General features: G+C 39.0%; 1 protein-coding gene across 3 annotated transcripts in view; it reads right to left on the bottom strand.

Moving 5' to 3' along the window:
* CTNND2 (catenin delta 2) overlaps positions 1–21923 on the bottom strand; it is a 943187-nt gene extending 921264 nt beyond the window's left edge. For 2 of the 3 annotated variants that reach the window (XM_010356592.2, XM_030927650.1), the window contains exon 1: positions 21300–21923. Coding sequence is in view for 2 of the 3 variants with exons in the window: in XM_030927650.1 (XP_030783510.1) it covers positions 21300–21336 (37 nt within the window). In the remaining variant the exon portion in view is untranslated. The remainder of the gene's footprint in view (positions 1–21299) is intronic. The other variant, XM_030927649.1, reaches the window with a different exon arrangement.
* Positions 21924–23853: the final 1930 nt, after the last annotated feature.

Below are 23853 nucleotides of genomic sequence, written 5' to 3' on the forward strand. Positions count from 1 at the left end.
AATTTTCCCAGCAGCATTTATTTAAAAGATTGTATTTTCCCCCACTGTGTGTTCTTGGAACCTTTGTCAAAAATCAGTTAACCAGAAATACATGGATTTATTTTGGTGTTCTGTTTCTGTGGTGTGTGTCTGATTTTATAACAGTACTACAGCTTACTACAGTACTGGTTACTATAGATTTACAATATATTTTAGAGTCAGGTAGTGTGATGCCTCCAGCTCTGTTCTTCTTGCTCAGGATTGCTTTGGCTACTTAAGAGTCTTTATTGGTTCCATAAAAATGTTTTAATTGTTGTTTCTATTTCTGTGAAGAATGTTATTGGCATTTTCAGCATGATTGCTTTGAATCTATAGATTTCTTGAGTAGAATGGACATATTCATTTTAACATAATAATTATTCCAATCCATGAACATGGGATATTTTTCTATTTTTTGTGTCCTCTTCAGTTTCTTTCATCAATGTTTTATAGTTTTAACTGTTGAACTATTTTATCTCCTTTGTCAAATGTATTCCTAAGATTGGGGGTTTGGTAGCTATAGCAAATGGGATTACTTTCTTCATTTCCTTTCCCGATTGCTCACTGTTGGGCAGATAAAAATGCTATGTTTTTTTATTGTGATTTTGTATCTTGAAACGTTACTGCATTTATCACTTATTTTATTATACTTCAAGTTCTAAGATACATGTGCAGAATGTGCAGGTTTGTTACATAGGTATAATCATGCCATCAATTGCACTTACCAACCTGTCATCTACATTAGGTATTTCTCCTAATGCTATCCCTCCCCTAGCTCCCCACCCCCTGACAGGCCCCAGTGTGTGATGTTCCTCTCCCTGTGTCCATGTGTTCTCATTATTCAACTCCCTCTTATGAATGAGAACATATGGTGTTTTGTTTTCTGTTCCTGTGTTAGTTTGCCGGGAATTATGGTTTCCAGCTTCATCCATGCCCCTGCAAAGGACATGAACTCAACCTTTTTTATGGCTGTATAGTATTCCATGGTGTATATGTGCCACATTTTCTTTATCCAGTCTATCATTGATGAGCATTTGGGTTGGTTCCAAGTCTTTGCTATTGTGAATAGTGCTGCAATAAACATACATGTGCATGTGTCTTTATAGTAGAATTTACCATATATAGTATGATTTACAATCCTTTGGGTATATAACCAGTAATGGGATTGCTGGGTCAAATGGTATTTCTAGTTCTAGATCCTTGAGGAATTGCCACACTGTCTTCCACAATGGTTGAACTAAATTACACTTCCATCAACAGTGTAAAAGCATTCCTATTTCTCCATATCCTCCCTAGCATCTGTTGTTTCTTGACTTTTTAATGATTGCCATGCTAACTGGTATCTCATTGTGGTTTTGATTTGCATTTCTCTAACAAACAGTGATGGTGAGCTTTTCTCATGTGTTTGTTGGCCGCATAAATGTCTTCTTCTGAAAAGTGTCTGTTCATTTCCTTTGCACATGTTTTGATTGGACTGTTTGTTTTTTCTTGTACATTTGTTTAAGTTCCTTGTAGATTCTGGATATTAGCCCTTTGTCAGATGGATAGATTGGAAAAATTTTCTCCCGTTCTGTAGGTTGCCTGTTCACTCTGATGATAGTTTCTTTTGCTGTGAAGAAGCTCTTCAGTTTAATTAGATCCCATTTGTCAATTTGGGCTTTTGTTGCCATTGCATTTGGTGTTTTAGTCATGAAGTCTTTGACCACGCCTATGTCCTGAATGGTATTGCCTAGGTTTTCTTCTAGGGTTTTTATGGTTTTAGGTCTTATGTTTCAGTCTGTAATCCATCTCGAGTTAATTACTGTATAAGGTGTCCAGTTTCAGTTTTCTACATACGGCTAACCAGTTTTCCCAACACCATTTATTAAACAGGGAATCCTTTCCCCTTTGCTTGTTTCTGTCAGGTTTGTCGAAGATCAGATGGTTGTAGATTTGTGGCATTATTTCTGAGGCCTCTGTTCTATTCCATTCCTCTATATACCTGTTTTGGTAACTTTTTGGTGGTTTCTTTAAATTTTTCTAAATGTAAGATCATGTTATCTGCAGACAGTGGATAATCTGACTTCTTCCTTTCCAATCTGGATGCACTTTATTTTTTTCTCTTGTCTAATCACTCTGGGTAGAAGTGTCAGTACTATCTTGAAAAAAAGTAGAGAAAGTGGGTATCCTTATCTTACTCCAGATATTAAATAAAGGCTTTCAACTTTAGCCCATTCGCTGTGATGTTAGCTGTGGGTTTGTCACATACGGCCTTTGTTGTTTTGAGGCACGTTCCTTCTATAACTAATTTGTTGAAAGTTTTTATCATGAAGGATGTTGAACATTTTATCAAAATGTTTTTCTTCATCTATTGAGATAATCATATAGTGTTTTGTCCATTCTGTTGATGTGATGCATCATAATCATTGATTTGCATATGTTAACCCATCTTTGCATTTTGGGACAAATCTCACTTGATCATGGTGTATAAAAGCACTTTTGGATGTGCTTCTGAATTCAGTATGCTAGTATTCTGTTGAGGATTTTTATATATATGTTAATCAGAGATAATGGCCTGTAGTGTTATTTTTTGTTGTTGTTTCCTTGTCTGGTATTCAAGTAATGCTGACTTCATAGAATGAGCTTGGAAAAATTCCTTCCCCTTCAATTTTTTGGACTAGTTTAAAAATAATTGGTATTTGCCGGGCGCGGTGGCTCAAGCCTGTAATCCCAGCACTTTGGGAGGCCGAGACGGGCGGATCACGAGGTCAGGAGATCGAGACCATCCTGGCTAACATGGTGAAACCCCGTCTCTACTAAAAATACAAAAAAAAAAAAAAACTAGCCGGGCGACGTGGCGGGCGCCTGTAGTCCCAGCTACTTGGGAGGCTGAGGCAGGAGAATGGCGTGAACCCGGGAGGCGGAGCTTGCAGTGAGCTGAGATCCGGCCACTGCACTCCAGCCTGGGCGGCAGAGCGAGACTCCGTCTCAAAAAAATAAATAAATAAAAAAAAATAAATAAAATAATAATAATAATAATAATTGGTATTAGTTTTTTAAACATTTGAATTCATCCATGAAGTCATCCAGCCCTGAACTTTTCTCTTTTGGGAGACTTTCTATTACTGATTTACTCTCATTACTTGTTATTGGTCTGTTCAGGTTTTCCGTGCAAATGGAAACCACAAAAGAGCAGAAGTAGCTACATTTATATCAAGGAGAATACACTTTAAGTCAAAAACTATAAAAAAGAGACTAACAAGATCCTTACATAATGATCTTTGGGTCAATTCAGCAAGAGGATATAATAATTGCAAATATATATGCACCCAACAGGAAAGTGCCCACTTTCATAAAGCAAATATTAATAGATCTAAAAGGAGAAATAGGCTGCAGTAGAATTCAACAGTCTAGTTTCAACAATGGACAGACAGAAATTCAACAAAGAAACACTGGAGTTAAACTACCCTCTGAACCAAATAGACCTAACTGCATTTACTGAACATTTCATCCAACAGCTTCAGAATACACATTTTTTCTCATCAGCACGTGGAACATTCTTCAGAACAGACCATATGTTAGGCCACTAAACAGGTACCAACAAATTTTTAGAAATAAAATCATATCAAGTACATTTTCTGACCACAACGAAATAAAGCTAGAAATCAATAAAAGAGGAACTTTGAAAACTACAAATACATGGAAATTAAGCAACACACTTCTGAATAACCAATGGGTCAATACAGACATCAAGAAGAAAATTTTAAAATTTATTGAAGTAAATAAAAATGGAAACGCAACACAATATACCAAAACCTATGGAATACAAAAAAAGGCAGTACAAAGAAGAAGTTTATAGCAATAAATGTCTACATCAAAAATGTAGAAAGATTTCAAATAAATAACCTAAAAATGCCCCTCAAGGAACCAGAAAAGCAGGAATAAACCAACGCAAAATTAGTATAAGAAAAAAAAATGTTGGAGCAGAAATAAATGAAACTGAGACAAAAATATAAAATATCAATGAAACAAAAAGTTGAGTTATTTTCAAAAGATAAATAAAATGACAAATATTTTGCTAGACCAAACAAGATAAAAAGAGAAGAACCAAATAGTAATTTATTTGGTTATTTAATAACCAAATAAAACCAGAAATGAAAAACGAGACATTACAACTCATACCACAGAAAGATAAAAGGTCATTCAAGACTACTATGAATAACTATATACCAAAAAATTGGAAAACATAAAAGAAATAGAAAAATTCCTAGATGCATGTAATCTACCAAGATTGAACCATGAACAAATCAAGTTCAATTTGGTTTTCTGAAAAGCAACAAACAATTGTTTAGTACAAGTGTGTGCCATGCAATATTTGGAACATAATCACACCAAAAAAAAAAAAAAGAGTATGGTTTATATGAAATTCAAAGTAAAGTAGACATCTTGTATTTACATTTGCTAAATCTAGCAACCCTAACTATGTATACTTTCTAAGGATTACATGGGTTGGGTAAAAGGGCTGGTGAGGAGGCATTAAAAGTTTATCTTCAGATTATCAGTAAGATGATTCTTAAAGAGTAATTACATTTTTTGGCCTTGTAAATGGAAAGAAGATAGCATTCCCCACTCATTTGTTAAAGTAATTTCAAAACATGATGAAAATGCTCTTTGCTTCTATAAAAAGCCATACTCTAAACAAAATACCTGAGCAATTTTATAAAGATCAAGTTATCTGTTTCTTTGGATTCCAAGCCACCATCAAATAAGACATTTTCCATTCTATTGCTTTTTCAAAATAATTTTGAGTACTTATTCTCCTTCCCCTCACCTTTGCCAAAAATCCAGGATGTAACTGATAAAAATATTTTAGGTTGATTTACTATTTAATTAGAAATCAATTTGAACGATAATTCTAAAATATTGGGACATAGTCTAACCCCACTAAAATCAAACAAAAACATCTTTCCCTTTACAGAGGTATTTAAAAAGTTTGAGCAAGCATTAAAAAAAAAAAACTTCTAGTGTTAAAAATTACGTTGTAAACAAGAAATAAATTTTACCTTTTAGGACCTAATTTCTCCTATTATAAGCATCTTAGATTAGTATGGCACATTTGTTAAAATTAATGAACCAGTATTGATACATTATTATTAACTAAAGTTCGTACTTCATTCAGACTTATGTAATTTTCCCTAATGTTCTTTTACTGTCCCAGGGCCCTATCCAAAACACCACACCACATTTAGTCATCGTGTCTCCTTGGGCTCCTCTCGGTTCTCAGTTTCTTTCCTTGTATTTGATGCCTTTGACAGTTTTGAGGCATACAGGTCAGGCACTCTGTAGAATGTTTTCCACATGATTAGACAGAGGTTATGGGCTTTGTGGAGGAAGTCACAAAAGTAAAGTACTATTTTCAACACATTATATCAAGGTATGTATAAATGAGATGTTTTAAATTGACAGTTTTCATGAATTGCCTACTCATCTCCTTGGATGTTAAATTATATTTTAATGCTTTTAACCTGGTATTACCAACATATTCAATTTGAAGTAAACATTTGGACAAGACTTGAGGGCTTCAATTTTATAAATGAATGGCATTCTTAAATTAATTCTAACCTCATTTAGAATAATCATCTGACATTTCAAAGTACAAAAACAAAATGTTGTTGAAACTTAGAAAATAGAATATTGTAAATATTAGAACATTGCATCTGTCCTTTAATTAAACCTACTATAGCTTAGAGGCCAAAGTTACAACCTTTCAGCTAGGCTAAAAGACCCAGGAAAGGTAGAAGGTTGACGAAGATAAGAATATTTGCCTGTGACAGAGAGTGACTGCGTGCACCCCATTCCCCAGGGCCAAGTATACTGGCCCACAGTTCTTTAAATTGCTCAGGGACTTAAGCTAATTCTTTCCAGCCTTGCCAACCTTAATCCAATCAATGGTTTCCCCCATGACCTAAGAGTTGGCACATCTCCCTTAGTACTTGAAAACACAAGAGAATTCTTATTTGTCAAGCAACCAAATGAAGAATTTCAGGGGGAAGAAAGGAATACATGTTATTTTTCAATTGTTAATCAGTTCCTCCATTGAGGAGAATGAAAATAATTAGAACATTTTTATAGGTCAAACATAGTCACCTGTCAGAAACTTCACATGATCCTACCTACTACTTGCAACACAGCAATGTAGGCCTGGTTGTGTATTCTTCAAATTCCCAGAATTCCCAGAATGACTCTTTTTTTTTTTTTTTTTAGATGGAGTCTCGCTCTGTCACCCAGGCTGAAGTGAGGTGGTGCAATCTCAGCTCACTGCAACCACAGCCCCTCAGTCCCGGTTCAAGCAATTCTCCTGCCTCAGCCTCCCAAGTAACTGGGATTGCAGCCAGGTACCACCACGCCCAGCTAATTTTTCTATCTTTAGTAGAGACAGATTTCACCATGTTGGCCAGGCTGGTCTTGAACTCCTGATCTCACGATCCGCCTGCCTCAGCCTCCCAAAGTGCTGGGATTATAGAAGTGAGCCACCACGCCCAGCCGCTAGAATGACTCTTAAATAGAAAACTTTACAAGGCATGTACCACCCTTGGTAAACAATCAGATGAAAGCCGTTTTCCTTCTTTCTGTAAGACTCAAAGCCAAAAGCTGGAATTACTAGACAGCAGGCAGAATGTCAATCATGCAGCTGAAGATAGGGAGAAGGGGCCAGAATGCCACCTTCCACCGAGTCCTGAGACGACCTGTACCCAGACACACCACAGGTGACACATTTTCAGTTACAAACCTCCAAATGTCTCTCTAGGACAAAACTGAGTTAGTGATTTCAAGACATAACTGAGAGCAGATTCAAACACTAAAGATGCACAGCTATGTAGCCAATTCAGTGCTCCAAGAGAGAAACAACTCAATCTAAATTAGTGTTTGAGTGGGTAGCCACAATGTAAACATCAAAGGGGAACTACCTTAAAATACTCTTGTTAGGCCAAAGGAACCTCCCCAATCTAATGACACATTTGATACCTTCAAGCATTTCTATGTGCAGGTTTATATTTCAAAGACATAATTCGCTAAAGGCACAGCTAATTTAAATAAGCAGGGGATTTCGTGATAGTGGAGTCCAAACAAGAAATATTAAAGTTTATAAAAGCAAATACTTCATTTTGTATTAATATAAATTCTCAGATACAGACATTTCTTATATGGGATGAAAAAAAGTAAACATGGAATTACTAAAATATCACGCTTGAAGTCACAAGAATTCACTTCTAACATTTTATTACATTGCAATTTTTAAAACTCCATATCCCAAACACATTAAAATTTCTTCTTTATAAAGGACATCACAATGTTTTCAACCTTTATCACTTTGGTCTTATGCCAAAATTAGCATCTGAATATTTTATAGTCTTTTAAAATACTTTACTTTTCTTTTACTTGACAATATTCCAAGTCATAGATAGTAACTTCAATTTAAAGATAAGGAAAAATATAAATTCAATCTGAGAAAATAAATCTATTTTGATAATTATATATTTGTACTTCCAATTTTGCCATTATTCATCTATACTTTCTCATTATAATGTCTTGAAAAAGTAGCCTGAAATTTCCCATCAGAATCAACTTTTTCCTGCAGTCCACAGTCCACTACTTTTTTTTTTTTTTTTTTTTTGAGACACTGATTACTGGTCCCTAAAAACATAAACTTGGTACCGTTCTATTTTTTGTTTCTATATTGGTTCATATTAAAATCATGAACCAAAAGTATATTCTCATATATTTAACATATCCTCCTGCCACAAAAACCTGTCATAGCTGTATTTATCATGAGATAACCTGCCTTTGAAAGACAACCTGCTCTACCTGAGGATGCCAGGAAATCCATGGCAGTGACCTGAGAGGCAAAAAGCACTATATTACATCTGTACATGGAAAGGCAGGCAGCTCTTACAAACTCATCTTCATATTGATCTCTCACATCCCTTCAGATACACTATCTGTCTTCTGTCTTGTCTTCTGATTTCAACATCTATCTATTATATGACTTGATGACCATATATTAAAATTTTATCCTTCATAAGGCAGCTACTTAGAAGCCAGGTATACATTAATGCTTGTGAGTTCCTATGTGTATTATATCAGTAAATGATCAATTTTAAAGTCATTTTAATGACCAACCTTCAAGGAGGTTGCAGTCTAATGGAAGGAAATAAGGAAATAAACCTATAAGCCAACAAATAAATAAATAAAACAAATAAATAAGATGATTTCTATCACTCATATGTTATGAAAAAGATCAAAAGGATAACTGTTAGGACAGAAACATTTGCTTTAGCAGGATGATCAGCAGAGACGGGCAGCCAAAGTGGCTGCAGCCTAATAAACCCGGGAACAGAGAGGGGAGATAAAATAGAAAGAAGGTGGACCTTTTGCTGGTTGTCACCGCTAGGGTTATAAACAAAGGCAAGATGTGAGTGAATTAGAAGGAGCCCTAGGACAGCTGTAGGAATGATGAGCTCACAGTGGGGTGGCCAGGCAGGAGCCTGCTGCAGAAACCCTGGTGGGCAATGAGACAGCTGGATCAGCCTCTTAAGACTGAAGGTGGCAAGAAGTGGGAGGTTCAACCAAGATGAGAAGCATCCATGCAATTTTGAAAAATACACATAAAAAGGAACTCTGGAATGCCATATGTTAATAAATATAGACATGTGGGTCTAGGTACTCTATATACCATATTGTTCTGTGTATCACATTCCAAATTTTATAAATCAAAGCTAAACATTTAAAGAGAACTGAATAATCACTTATTAACAAAACAGCTCAAAGAGCTTCACGTTATCCGTCAGGAATTATCATTCATTTAGGGAATAATTCAATACCAAAGTTCCAAAATCTGCCACCAGAGGTTGGCCTTCCTTGACACTGGGTACCTTGCTGGTTTCACCCTGTGGTCTCTGTTATAGATTGAATGTTTGCGTCTTCTCCCCACCCACCACCAAAGTAATATGACGTAGCCCTAGCCCCCGTGGCAATGGCATTTGGAAACAGGGCCTTTGGAAGGTAATTAGTGTTAGATTAGGTGATGGGGATGGGGTCCTCACGAAGGGATCAGTAGCTTTCTAAGAAAACAGATGAGAGTTCTACAAAACGCCATGTGAGGAAAGAGCAGGAAGGCGGCCATCTGCACGTCAGGAGGAGTGCCCTCACCTGGAAACAAATCTGCCAGCATCTTGATTGTAGACATTCCAGCTTCTAAAACTGTGAGAAATAAATGTTGCTTAAGCCACACAATTTGTAGTATTAGGGCAGCCTGAGCCAACTGTGACGGTCTTGGAAAAATTTGGTGGAATCCCTCCAAAGACAGGATGCACTATCACTTGACATTGGACAAGTTTTCCTGAACTTCTGAGATGAAAGGGGATATAGTATGTGAATAAATTTGGAAATATCTGTGCCCTTAGGAAATATTTACGCCCTTCCATGTGGTACTCAATTATCCACTCAGTGCTACAGCACAGTCTGTGAATCTGTTGTCAGAACGTTCTACCATCTTCTCCTGGTGATTCATGAACAGCTTCACAAATTCTTCTGACATCATAATATTCTCTATAACATCACACATCTGCACATCAGAAAACCTGACATCTTACACTGTGTCCATATTTTTAAGCCCAGTATGCACACGCAGCTTGTTGATGATGGCGAACTTTTCCACATGCCAATGGTTTCATGCAAAGAGTATAGCACCACGTGCTGATATTAGATGACTAGCCTACCTTATTTGTCTTCTCAGTGCCTTCTAATCAATGTACGAACAGTCCTACATTTCTCCAAATAACCAGAAATACCTATCTTCAAAGCTATGCCGACAGTAACCATGTAAGTAACAATGCTCTACTGATATGAAAACTATTCAGCAGAAAAACTGAAATCACTTCTGTAGTAGAAGTAACAATTTAACATAAGTCCTGGGTATACATATTGAAAATTAATAAGCTACAGCAAACAAGAAATATCTTCCCTCATAATCCACAAAGCAATTTGCTTTAAAGAACAAAAAGAAAAAGGAAGAGCAAAGGACAACACACAACTGTGTAAGTATCAAAGACCTTGAGAGAAACTGCAAAAAAAAAAGAAAGAAAAAGAAAAAGAAAAAACATCTTTGGAGTTAGATAGCACCTTCTTTCTAAAAAAGAATTCACATAGCCACCAAATCCCAGCCCACCACACCTCAATTAGCTAAAATGATAAATAACTGTAAGGAACAGCATGTATATTTAAAATCAGATGAATATCACCTAAGGCTATTCCAAGAGTCAGTGAACACGACGAAATCTACTACTGGTCCAAAAATCTGTTACATTGCTTTCAAAATTCTTATCCTCCCTTTCAAGAGATAAAATATGAGAAAGCACTTGTAAAGACTAACATGCTATAAAATTCTACGGAATAACTTTGCTTATATTTCCTCCCACACTCTGTTCAACTTAAGACAGCGCTTTATCCAGCCCCGTCACCAGCTCTCCCACTTGCGGCTCTGCACCGCCCGCCATTCTGTAGGTCTGACTGCACTACTGTAAAATGCACGATTTATCAGGCCACAAGGAAGCCATATAAACTCATATTATTACTATGTAAACATAAAGTATTTATGTTTACTACTGAAAGATCTTGAATCCTAGTAGCAATTAATGCATTTTAAGAGAATCGGCACATGGAGAAAGGGAAGGATTTCAGAGATGTGATGGAATTAAGGCTGCACAGCCATCTCAGTTGGAAATCTATGTTTGAAAAGGATAGAAATAGCTACCCTTCAACTAGAAAAATACCATTCAGAGAGGGACAGATTATGTAGCGTTGGAGGTATATACATCCAGAGCTTGCTGCTGGCTACTATTTATAACTTCTTGTTTCTTTTAAAATTAAATTTGTCCAGTTTGTTGAATGAATGCATAAATCAATAAACAGTGGACTTGCCCATTATAATAGTTTTGTTTCTAAAACGTTTAAGCTACCTTGCACCTTCCCACTTCTTGAAATTCCTGCACTTACTAGGTGTTACCAGACTCCCAGCTCCTATCTCATGAGAACATCCTCAGCCTTCCACATCCATCGCCTATATTTGCAGAGGAAGAAGGATGATGCCTGAACATTAATTTCCTCCAGCCATCATCTTGGTTCTATCCTCTGACAGTCTGCTTCTTTCCTATGTCCACAAGTACAAGCTAAGTACACTCCATGAGTCCCCTCAACTGCGGCAACAGGAATTACGGTGTCACGGTACAGTTTATCACACAACCTGTGCTAAACTGCTGAAAGAAGACTTTTGATTTATAAGGAAAGGAGGTCATATCTGAAATTGCTATAGGCAGTCAGCAAAACGAAGATTAGCATACCCTCTCAAGTACCTAAAACTTTGTAACTCACTAAGTAACATACTCATTGAGGAATGTTTAACTTGACTTCTTTACTTCCTTCGAAAGTTTTGGGAATCGAGAATAAATTAGATTTCTTTAACTTACACATGATTTCTTCCTATTGGCAGGCTAGAGTTAGAGCGATAAGAATTCTGTGCAATTTTGTTCAAAGTATTTAAGGAAATATGCTCAAAAACTGGAAGCCATCTATGGTTCACACTTCTAAAACTGTTCTGATAAAGCCTCACAGGTGCCAGACTCGGCAGTCCACCAACACAGAAAATAATATTCTGGAGACATTTCTACAGACTGCACTCTTGAGGGACAACAGGGCTTCATTCAACTCCCATCTTTAAGCAGCAAATATCTGTGCCACAAGAAAAAAACACAAGAAACTTTTTGGGCCAATTTTGTATAACTTAAAATATTTGAAGCAGTATGAAGAAATAACAAGAATTACTTCTACGGATGGATAAAGGAGAATTCTTTAGGCAATACACAGTAGCATGAAATGTGGCAATATCTTTACAGCCATTATGGAAGTGGGCATTTTATAACGATATTAGTAATGAAATTCAGAGATTTAGTTTTATAGGCAAGAAAATCTTTTGACTCGAACTCTTACCCCCACCATTACTGTATTTTTGAAGTGCACCAAAAGTTCCAGAGAATATACTTAAATGTTCGTTATGATTAAGCTTCACAAAGCATTTTCACCTAAATTATCACAGCACATCCACCAAAGCCCTGTGAGTTGTTATCCCAATGAACACATGACAAAATAGGCAAAGAAGCAAAGTCACAAGAGAAGGCAAGTGCCAAGCATGATTTAGATCCCAGAACTCGGCATCCTAAGGCAATGGTCCCTCCAGGGTGCTGCAGTGTCTGGTACCCAAAACCAACCCAGAGCAAGCAAAGAAATCTTGGTTCAGGAACCATTTTTGCCCCAAATGATTAATTATTTGTTACATGCCTACTACTATCCAATGATTTGTGGATCAATTATTTTAAAAGACAGATTACCAGTATGGAGTGAGGCTGGGGAGAAGCATGGTCCTATGTGACCAGAGAGAAGGAATGTGTGCCTGGGAGCAGGGGGAGAAGGTAGAAAATCATGTGTTTGCCTAAAAACAGTGTCCTGACTCTTCCCAAGGAACTTGAACTTGAGAAGTGAGGCATCCCTGAAGAATACACAGTAAACTGCCAGAACCACACACAAAGCACTTGCACCCATGAGCCCCAGACTGCCACAAACATCTTGCCTTTTCACACAGTGGTCCTGGAGTCTATGCAGGTGCGTAACTATGCCTCATCTGGGAAAAGGCAAGCCCAGAATTATAGAAAAGCATCTGGCATCTGTATTATTTCACAGCGTAAAGAGCTAGTGTGTGTTGTAATCATGAATACACCACATACTCTGCTACGTATTTAAAGTCCATGTTCTCTTAATTCACCCTCACAACAACCTGAAGACACAGGAATTATTGTTTCCCCTGTGTTAACAATGACACTTAGTGGTAAATTCTCCACTCACTAAGAAAATGATAAAGTTGGGATATGAACTCAGTCAGTTGGGGTATAGCTTTGAAGCTATTTTCTCAACCATTTGCTCCACTGCTGTATTTACTACTGAGACACACGAAATCAGCAAGCAGTAAAATGTTTCCTCAAAGAAGAACTCCTGTAGGACAAATAAGTCTAACTTCAAGCTTTAGAATTATGCTCCCAAAATAGGAACAAATAAAATGACATATAAGCTGTTAAGACATGACAAAGAGTGACATAATTACTATAGACAAACAATATAAATAAATTTTTAAAAAGGAACATAGATAAATTGAGAAATGTGTATAAGATATAAAAAGATAATTCACAAAAAATTAGATGTGGACAACAAAATTATAAAATATTTAACCTCAGAAATATTAATAGAGAAGCTAATGAATTAGAGGAAAACACAGTATTTCCCCTATGTAACTGGAAGTTTTTTTTTCTCATTACAACACCCAGTGTTGTTGAAATCACGGGAAAATTGGCACACTCCTGCGTTGCTGAGAGAAATATAAATTATATAATCTTTCTGGAAGACAAATGAACAACATATATCAACAACCTTGAAAACATACATTTCTAGGAAGTAATCTAGAGTAAATAATCTGATGATGATTATTTAGTTATTAGGATCTTAATTACAGCATTAAATATAACTACCAAAAATGAAAATGTCATCAATCTCCGAAGGCTGATGTAAGTAAATAATGTTACATAAAGCTATGGAAAAAAAACACTAAAAATGCTAATTATATGAGATGTTAATAGGTAACTAAACAGAGTATGAACAATTTTTTCTAAATTTAAAAATGTGTATCGCTTGACATTTCTGCTAAAAATACAGTCATTTCTGGGGCTTGCAACCATGCATGAATTTTAACTTCTTTTAATCATTTCTGTATTTTTGAATTTTCAATGAGCATGCATTACTTTTGAAAACAAACAAATCTCAAACTTAAAGAAGAGAAAACATAAGTATGGCTGAACAAAATCTGTGTAATCTACATTCCATGATGAACGACCTTTGTTAACTTTAAGTCATGCATTCAGCTAATTAATGAACTTCACTCCAAAATAAATATATACTATTCTTTTCAAGAATGGAAAGGCATGCTTTTCTTCTGCATAATGTTATATATATGTGATATATTTAGTGGAAAAGTAACATATAAAGAATACAACTCTTGAAACCCTGACATAAACACTGTGTTCTCACATTTGTGAGTGGGTATGTGTGCTGGGTATCACATTCAATATAGTTATTTGCCTTGATTATCTTCTTAGCTTTAGTATTATGAACAGTTCTCATATAATTAGCTACTCTGAAAACGTAATTCATAATTGCGTATATCTTTGGCTAGAGGTGCCATAATATATCTATGCACCTGCTATGAATTTAACATTACTCTTTTTCAACCCAAGTTAAGCAACACAAATAATCCGATCCAGATGCTACAAGCCCCAGCCTTTCTGCATCAACCTTCCATGTCCCGGGTTAATGAGATAATTTTTACTGTCTCTGAGACTTTTTATATAACACTTCTCTGTCTTTCTGGAGGATTCCTCTTCCTCCTTATTCAGTTTCTCCATGACCCCAAGAACAAGGCTCCACACCAGTGAAGACTGTGTTAGAGATGAGAGATTGAACTGTGGCTCTTTTACATTTGGAGCTACCAAAAAGGTTGCTCTTTCTGGAAATTACATCATTCTATACTGTTGAAGGTAATGACTGCTATATTACTCTAATATTTGAAAGTCCAAATAAAATATGTGATAGAGAATAAAATTTATTTTTAAAAGTGAGCATTTTTAGGTTGAGTAGTCATGCTTAGAGTCAAATCATATCTATTTAGAAATGCAATCTTTCTCTTCTTTCTTTACTGTGTCCATGATTCCTCCTACTAGTTGCGAAACATCAAACAGCCACCAAAATCTAATCATTTACGCTGAGGTAGAAACAGCTGTGAATAACAGCTAGCCTGGATCACTTATATATGGTTTGGGAAGTCAGATTTTGACGTCATCTTTTTTATGTCTAATTCTCACCACTTACAAAGTGATCCAATTATTGGCAGTTAAAGAATAACATGAGAAATAGGGGAAGAATGTCAAGGGTAAGTTATTTTAAAGTTGGCTATACATAAATCTGAATTTCATAGACCATACTTGCTATAAATCAACCAGGGCATTAGACACTACCTTGATAATTCTTGATGTGGTGTCAAAATACCATGAAATATTTAAAGAGCTCAACTACCAAGCAAAGCACTGTGAAAGCTACTATATCCAGAATTCTATCAACTAGAATTCTTTATAAACCATGCCAATGGGGAACACTTCTTCTCTATTCTGATATTTCCTTCCAGGCGAAGGGAACTTCATTAATGTAACACTGCTGGCCTCTCTCCAGCTTTTCACTTTCTCTGCCTCGGAAGAATAAAGGAGCAGCTTGCCTTGCTTCTTCTCTCTTCCTCTGGAGATCATCTTCCCTGCAGAGAGCGAGGCTTGGCTCTGCCAGCTCAGAAAAAGCTCTGTCCCTGTGGGGAGGGAGGAGGGAAAGAAGGCCGACGACCTGGGATGTCATTCAACTGCCACATCAAGCTATGTCTAATCAAAACTGATATTTTTGCCCATGGCAGTCACTTATTTATATTTTTCCCTTCCAATATCCCAACTTGCTCAGATGGGGAGTGGGGAGGAGGAAAGCTAGATATTTATTTGATTCCTTAAAGACACCAACAACCCACATTCCTGCACATTTTATAACTCTTAAAGTAAATATATACCTGTGGTTTATGTTATTGCATATTTAAATGCAAAGAGATAATACAATAAAGTATTTTTACATTATAAGGAGGTTCCTAAACCAAAAGAACAAACTGCATAAAACATGCACAAAATGCAGTTTTCTTTATACATATCTACTGGACAAAATTTCTAATGACAGTTGCGATAATCACATGTGTCAAACCAAAAATGTTACCGATGAGAAAACTCTGGTCCTTACCTAGGCAAGAGAAGTGTATTTTCTAATATCAATGATTGAATTAATTGTTCCCCCATCATCTAGTGTTATAAAGTAAACATCCTATTCAGTAACATTTCTGTATCATTCAAACCTTGTAGAAATGTTACATATATTTATTTAACCAAATATAATTGGCTCACCTGCTTACTTTTATCCAAAAACAAACAAACAAACCACTAAGGTCTTTTATAGTAACATGTATTTTGCTCTGGTAACTTATAATTGGCAGTTCCCACAACAACACATAACTTTGAATACAAATAACTACATTTATTGTCAAAATGTTTTTCTGAGTGAAGATAAATTTGTCCCCCGTTATACAGGTCACATTCTGAAACAGATTCCAAGATACACTGAATCGTGATTATCCTAAAAATTATGTTGCTGAAGATCACAGTTTTAAATCAAGCCCCTCTGGGTTTGATCATCCCAAGGACCTGGGCATCTTCAAACCTGGAAGAGCTGGGCACTGTTTTGTCTTCACTGCAGCTCTTAAGAGTGAAACAAAAGCGAAAATGACCATCTATTTTCAAAGAGGTACCAATTCACATTCTTTTTATTTCTCTTCAAGCATTTTAGTTTAATTGGGGAGGCGGTCTTCCCTTTATGTAATACATTCACTGTTTAAGGTTTCTTTTTTCTCTGTCATAATATGACATTAAGTTGAGATTCATGCTCTGTGGTTCTAAACAGAGCAGATGTGTAATATCTGACCTCACAGAGAGTGATGCTTATTAAACTGTCTATGACAGTCTTTGTACAACATTAATCTTTGTAGAAAATTTGATCTTAATCAGGAGACTAATATAACACTAATAGAGAATATCAAAGTTTTATAATTTCTACTAGATTAGAATCTTTTTTAATAATGGTGTTGGGAGACATAAGTTACTTCTCTTTTAGCTTAACTGTTAAATACTTTAATATATAAAGGGCTGGTATGTTTCAGAACAGAAAGTTTAGCATATTTTATATGCAAATCTGCATAATGAAGCAATATTACAATAGGGGTAGGGGTAGGGAAATTATAGCCATTTAATACCCTTTGTTAGAGAGGATGGTAACCTAGATAACCTATTTAATCATATATATATAAAATATTAGTACCTGTCTTAAAATGTATATATTGATTTCTTGTGTTTACATGAATTTTACAATTTACAAGCCACTTATCCATGCTCTTACTCATTTTATCCTCAAACAAATCTTTTAAGATATTCTGTCTTATTGTACCCATTTTACAGCTGAAGAAACTGAGTTAACAACTGAGGATCACATAAATGGTGAGGGATACACAGCTAAGAAGAGGTAGGGCTGGAATCCACCAAAAGCCAGTGCTCTCTCCACATCTCTGTACCCACCAGAAGGAGAATGCAAGACAGCATTTCACTATGGAAACTTATTTTTCCAATAATTGTCATTTCAGATCACAAATATATTTCTAGAGAAATAGTTGGACTCTGACATACAACATGTGTGTGTGTGTAACTTTATTACAAAATATTGTAATATATAATATATAGGAACCTAATAAAATAAGTTTCAATATATGTAATTCATTTTGCAAGTAATGTGCCAAGAGAGACAGGTGAAAATTTATCTAAGATGGAAAGTTTCTAGGAAGCATTGTTTCACTTATTTAATGATTATTTCCAATTTGTCAAAAACGAATGGATACAGAGTACAACATCGATATCCTAACACAGCTAAGGCACTTCCTACAAATCAATTAACCATGATTCAGAGCTTAGAATTGCACTTAACTGCTATGTGATCAAAAGATAAACAACTGGAGGTGTCATAACTGCAGATTTTTGTTATGAGTCTTAACATTTAATGGACTAAAAAGCACAGTATGATAAAATATTTCTGTGAGTTCCCTGTGTGGAGGTACTGTTTGTGACTATAACTGAGTTCATTAAACCCAACCAGGCAGTTTGTTAATCAGTAGGATGGATTGGCAGACAATGTGATAGAAACTATTTACTGATGACAAGTTTAATATTTTATATTAATATAAAAAGCTGTTGCTTTGGCATATAATCAGGTAACTTGAAGCTAGCAACAAGTATCATGAACTGTTCCCACTCAAATTAACTTCTCACACACCAGAAAGCTATCAAAGTACTGTGGCCAGGAGAACACCTTCAAAAGATGAATGAGGAAAACCATCATGGAAGCCAACAATGAATTTGGCTTGGCGGTGTATTTGACTTGTAAATCACCCAGGAAAGAGCCACACCTTCAGCTGAAGTACTGGACTTGAAAATGACTGGCAGTCCATGCTTCGTTTTTGTTCATTGCCTGAATTATGACATCCAAGTTGACGTACTCCCAACTACATTAAGTATTTTAAAAATGAAAACTCTGTTAGGAAGAGTGAGACCAGCATCAAGGATTTCCCCCTAAGGAAGTGAAAATAATGTTCACACAGAGGGAAAACAAAAATGGGTGTTCCCATTTTCTGTGGCTAATCATAAAGAAAAAAACACTGGAAGTTCAAAATGTCACAGTTTCTATTTTAATTCAATTGACTCGTTACAACTGTATACACTAGTCCATACACAGTGTACTGACCTGATGGACAAATTACAATACATTATTTCAAATGTAATTTTAATATTTTCTTAAAGACAACCTGATGAAATTACTCTGAAAACCCCTTCAACAAGCCCACATAAATGTATACCACACAAAAAAGAAGTTTGATAAGATAAAATGGAAAACAGCAAGTTCTGTAACATTTTCTGCAAATGCACTGCATATTCAACTAAATACCAAAGTAATATTATATTTGAGAATATTATAACTTCATTTTTAATTTTACAAGCCATTATGAAAGCAGTATTATCCTTAGACATTATTTAACAAAACTATAAATTGCATTTGCAAACTAATATTTGAATTTCATTTTTGTCTCTGATGAACAATTTCACCGGGAGAAAGAACTGGCTTGTATTCTATTGTGAAAGATGTAAAGTGGATAGAAATACTGTAATTTGACAGTGCATGACTTTTATTACAAACAATGAAAACATTAGTGACACCTATAATGATTGGGTTATACAACGACACAAACGTACACCAAATTAAATAACTCCTAAGACTATGACAATTTTATTAGAGCAACAACCTCATGTACTTACTACAATTGCCATTCAATCAGGTAATATCATTTGCAATCCACAATATAACATAAAACCCACATATACAGTACATGTAGTTTTTCATGCCCAGCGGCCGCTCTGGGTGCACACACAGGCAAAGAGCAATACTAACTAGTCCTTTAAGAATCATGTTTAAGACTAAAACACTAGGCTCAAAAGGAAAAATAAAAGGAAATGAGAAATGTATGCTACTTCATCTATTGCTTCCTTTTTGAAAGAAATTTTATATTAAAACAATGCAATGGGCACAACCGTGTGTTCAAAGTGCTTTCAGAAAGTTCCCTGAATGTGAATAAGGTGAAACTAAGGCAATATTGCTAAAAACTAATCGCAGTATTCAATTAACTTGAGCCGTATAGACCTTGTCAGTCCTTCTGCAACACTGACTTGTGATGAGTATAATCAAAGGCCTCCCAAATTTCAACACTTAACTTGGAATGTAATCGTCTTCCTTCAAGCCCTGAGCCCTTGTAACCCTCAGATCAGTAAGGATACCACTTAACATTTTTCCCCAACAACAGTAGGAACAGATTCTGCGTATGGCAACGATATGTTAATAAAAGAGAGCTGAGGGCAGTTTAAAGCATCTAGTTCATATCTGAGGATACTCGCCCCTATATGTCACACTTCTCGTAGCACAAATCCCCAAAATAATGCACAGGTTCACCGCCATAACTTGATATGAGTCACAGCAAACACTTCTCCATGGGATTTTAGAAGTGGTGCAGCCCCGAAGCCTTGTCATTATGTAGGTGAACGACCAGCAGCAGAGACGAGCTGGACTCCCCTCGGTAGCTTCAGCCCCTGATGAAGTATGCACAATGAGATAACTCCTAGGGAGTTTCAGCACCTCCCTATTTTCATGGAAGTCACTGCAGAAAACCCCAAGCCTCTTAAATATTGGTCACATAGTTCTTAAAAGTGAAAATTTACACCTGTCAGGCCTAATACTATGCTTATAACATTCTCTGTTCTCTAAATAAACATATTTGCTTGAGCACAGTAAAAATACATCTTAATAACACCTTCCAGAGCTAAGGCAAACCAGATAAGCTCAAATGAGGCACACAAGAAAAGAAAAAAACACCTTGGAACCACACACAACCTGCCCCTCTCTCTCTCATCTCCCACACCCTTCATACCCCTACGGTTACAGCAAAATACAACTTTGGGCATTTTGGAAGTAACTGTTCTTTGTGACACATACACACACACACAGACACACACACACACACACCCCCAAAAATTCCCAAGTCTGTTTTCCTACCACACACACCAGGAAGGCTGCATCACCTTTCTAGTGACTTAATTCTGAACGTAGAGGCTCAAACCTGCCGAGTGGCAATAGAAGAAAACACATTACACACCAGAATAAGATGAGGGTCGGGAAAAAAGAAAAAAGCAGCTTCGCTTTCAGCCATTAATTACGGATCACCCCAATTTCGCATCGCTTATCTCCCATACACACGCACAGCCTTCCAAACCTGGCTTTCAGGCGGCGCTTTCCGGAGCCTGGCTGTCTATTGTCAGCACGCAGAAGCCCCCGAAACCTGTGAAGCCGGCTGCAAAGGCTTGCTCGGAAGCCGCTAAATATAGACCAAGGGGGCTCTGGGTCTGGCAAGCCGCGGGAGCCTGAAGACATGGCCATGGACGCATATGACTAAGTCTTTCCATTTTGTTCTAGCCAAACATCGTAATGACATTGAACATAAGGGCAAAAGACTGGAGGGAAGTCCTCCCCACCCCCACCCCGTCTCCTCCCGTATATTAGGGACGTCATGAATGCACCGGGTATGTTCTCTGGGTGGCGGGGAGCAGCATTGTCGGTGTTGCCCTAAATACGCTTCCTCCCGGGGAGATGGGTGGCAGGGAGGGGGAGCACGCAGGGCAGCCACTTGGTAACAGCTCCAAGAAAGGCACTAACCCCGGACCCCCTTCCAGGCACAGCGGCTTCCGAGGGGGACCTGGCGCGATCGCGGTCCTCCCCGAGGCAGGCAGGACCCCCGCAGCAGCCGCCGCCGCCGCCGCCCGCCCGCCGGCCGGGAGCCCGGGACCACCCCCACCGGCGGCAGGAGGAGGAGGACGGCGCCGGGAAGAGGCTCTGCCCGGCCGCGGCCGCCCAGCCCCGCAACTCACCCAACGGCGCGGCGCCCGGCGGCTTCCTCGCAAACATGCACCCGCCGCGGGCGACAGCTCCTCAGTCCGGGGAGAGGCGTACGCGGCGCCGCCCGGCTTCAGGGCAAGGTCCTGACCTTGCCCAACTGCAGCATCTTCCGCTTTTGTTGTCTGAGCGCGGCCGCGGGACAAGGGATGCTGGCGGGTGGCAGGGGCGAGCGCCGCGGGCGAGAGGCGGCTCCCGACGCGAGTGCGCTGCGCCCGGCCCGGCGGCCCCTCCGAGCGCTGCGAGCGCAGCGCCCCCTGCCCGGCTCCGCGAGCTCCGCGGGCTCCTCCGGGCTCCTCAGGACTCCGGGCGCCGCCGCCAGCCGGCCGGGCTGCGAGAGTAGCCGCCGCGCCCGCCGCTCCGCTCGGCCGGCTGTAGCTGCGGGCGCGAGCCTGGGGCCGCTGCGGCGCCAGGCGCCGAGCGCTCCCGAGCTGCGCCCCGCGCGCGGCCCGCGCCACCTGTGCCGCCGCCGCCGCCGAGGGCGAGGCTCCTCCCGCGGCGCGCGGCAGCCTCAGCCTCCACCTAAGCCTCGGCGGCTGGCCCGGGCGCCCGGCTAGTGAGGGAGCGTCCGCCCCGCCGCCGAAACCGGCCCCGGGTGCGGAGCATGCCCAGTGCCGCCGCGAGAGCGGCGCTTCGCCGCGCGCATTCCAGTTCTCCTGGTTTTCGCGGCAGCAGCGGCAGCCGCGGGAGAGAGGGGAGGAGGCCGCGGGTTGGGAGAGGGCCGAGCATCCTTGGGAACGCACGCCCTGGACCTGAGATGGTTGGATGCTCCGGAGCTAGGCGAAAGCTGGAAGGGACCCGGGAAGGGATGGAACCCCAGGTTACACCGCTTCCCTCATTCACGTGCAAGGCGCTGACAGTTGACTCTGCTGGGGCAGATGTCAGCCTGTAACAAAGGGCCAGGGGTGCGAGGGGTCCTACAGTGGCCAGGTGGGTTGGGAAAGGGAGGCGGGCGGAATGTGCTGCTGGGCGCAGGTGGATGCTCTTGCAGATCCTGTGATTGCAGAGCTAAAAAGGCACGACATCCAGCAGAGGTCTTCTCCACAGCACCTGCCCAATCTTGCCATCACCTTCCCTGTTCAGATGGCATGTTTTTGATGGGTAGTGAGAGTTTCTCCTTAGGCAAAATCACTTTAGATTTGAATCTGGAATGTCTGTAAACTTCCTGCAAGAAAGACCCTTGCCCAGTTTGAAACTTGAACAGATTAAGTTCTCTCTCCTCCCCCTCTTGTGCCACCTTGTCCTCCTCTCTTGGCCTCTTCTGCTGCACCTCTGGCACCTTCTCTTCCTCCTTTTCTTCCTTCTTTCCTGGGCAAAAGTGAACCACTCCCCTAATCCTTCCCCCACAGTTTTCCAATGCATCTCGCATTGCCTTCTTCAAGTTCAGATCGGTTTTCCATATCACCTCCTGGCTTGACTGCTCCTTGACCTCATCGGGACTTCTCCATGCGTATCCTGCTGTGAAACACAGCAAGTGGAATCACCGTATTCAAAGTCTTGTTGAAAAACGAAACCCAAATCATGTGCCAAGGAAGACCTCTGGGCCTTCGACCCTGTCCCTCTGACTCAGGAGTCAGGAGGGGGCTCACTCGTGCTGCATTCACAAGCCAAGCCAAGCAGAGCACAGCCTGCCCAGGGGCCAGGGCGAATGTTCCTCCTAATTATGCCACAAGCATGACCCTGAACACCGCAGACTGTCTGAGGTTGTGATCTCCTCCACCCCACCCCTCCGCAGAGCTTGTTTCGGAAACGCAAATAAGCATGACAGAATGCAGGAAATTGTTATAAGAGGGATTTGGTGCTTATGATTATCAGTAACATTGTGCTTCTATTTTGTGTTGGAAAAGATTATCCAACAAACTTAAATGATTTGAATATTCAAGTCTATTCTTTATTATACTTGGGAGTAAGTTGAAATATAAATGGAAGAGTAAAGGAGAAAAGTCATACAGAGGTTAAATAGGTAACAATTGCTAGGAGGAGCAGATTAAGCATAGACTACTGACAACAGTACAAATGTTCGCTTTTATTCCTCCTACCCCGATGTGGACATGCACACACAGGCTTGGTCTCACTTGCAAAAACAGTTCTCCAAGCTGACTCCAAGTGTGTTAAAGCCAGTTCGTTATTAAAATATCCTGAGTCCTGTGAGGGAAGACGTGAAAGACCTTTTTTTTTTTTTTCAGCACACGTTTAACTGTAATTTTTATCTTAGTTCTCAGAAAGGCAGTTCAATTACACTGAGTACTTGGTACAAGACAAATTAGCAGCACCATATCCATTAGACTACATTATATTTCAAGAGATGTTCTTAGTTCTCACCTGAGCTTCTGTCAGTCTGCTATTGTTTGGTTTTCCCGTTGCATCTTCTAACTGAAGAAGTCAGTGGGGAGGTGGGAAGGGAGATGAGGGGACATCAGTTACTCTTTAGATTAAAATGGAGGTAGATGTATAGACGCTATCCACGGTAATATATGTATCTTTTATGCCTAGTAGTGATCTAAGTAAAGAAAGTAATTTTCTAACGTT

The sequence above is a fragment of the Rhinopithecus roxellana genome, chromosome 3 (genome assembly GCF_007565055.1).
Source record: "Rhinopithecus roxellana isolate Shanxi Qingling chromosome 3, ASM756505v1, whole genome shotgun sequence".
In the NCBI taxonomy this organism is placed as follows: domain Eukaryota; kingdom Metazoa; phylum Chordata; class Mammalia; order Primates; family Cercopithecidae; genus Rhinopithecus; species Rhinopithecus roxellana.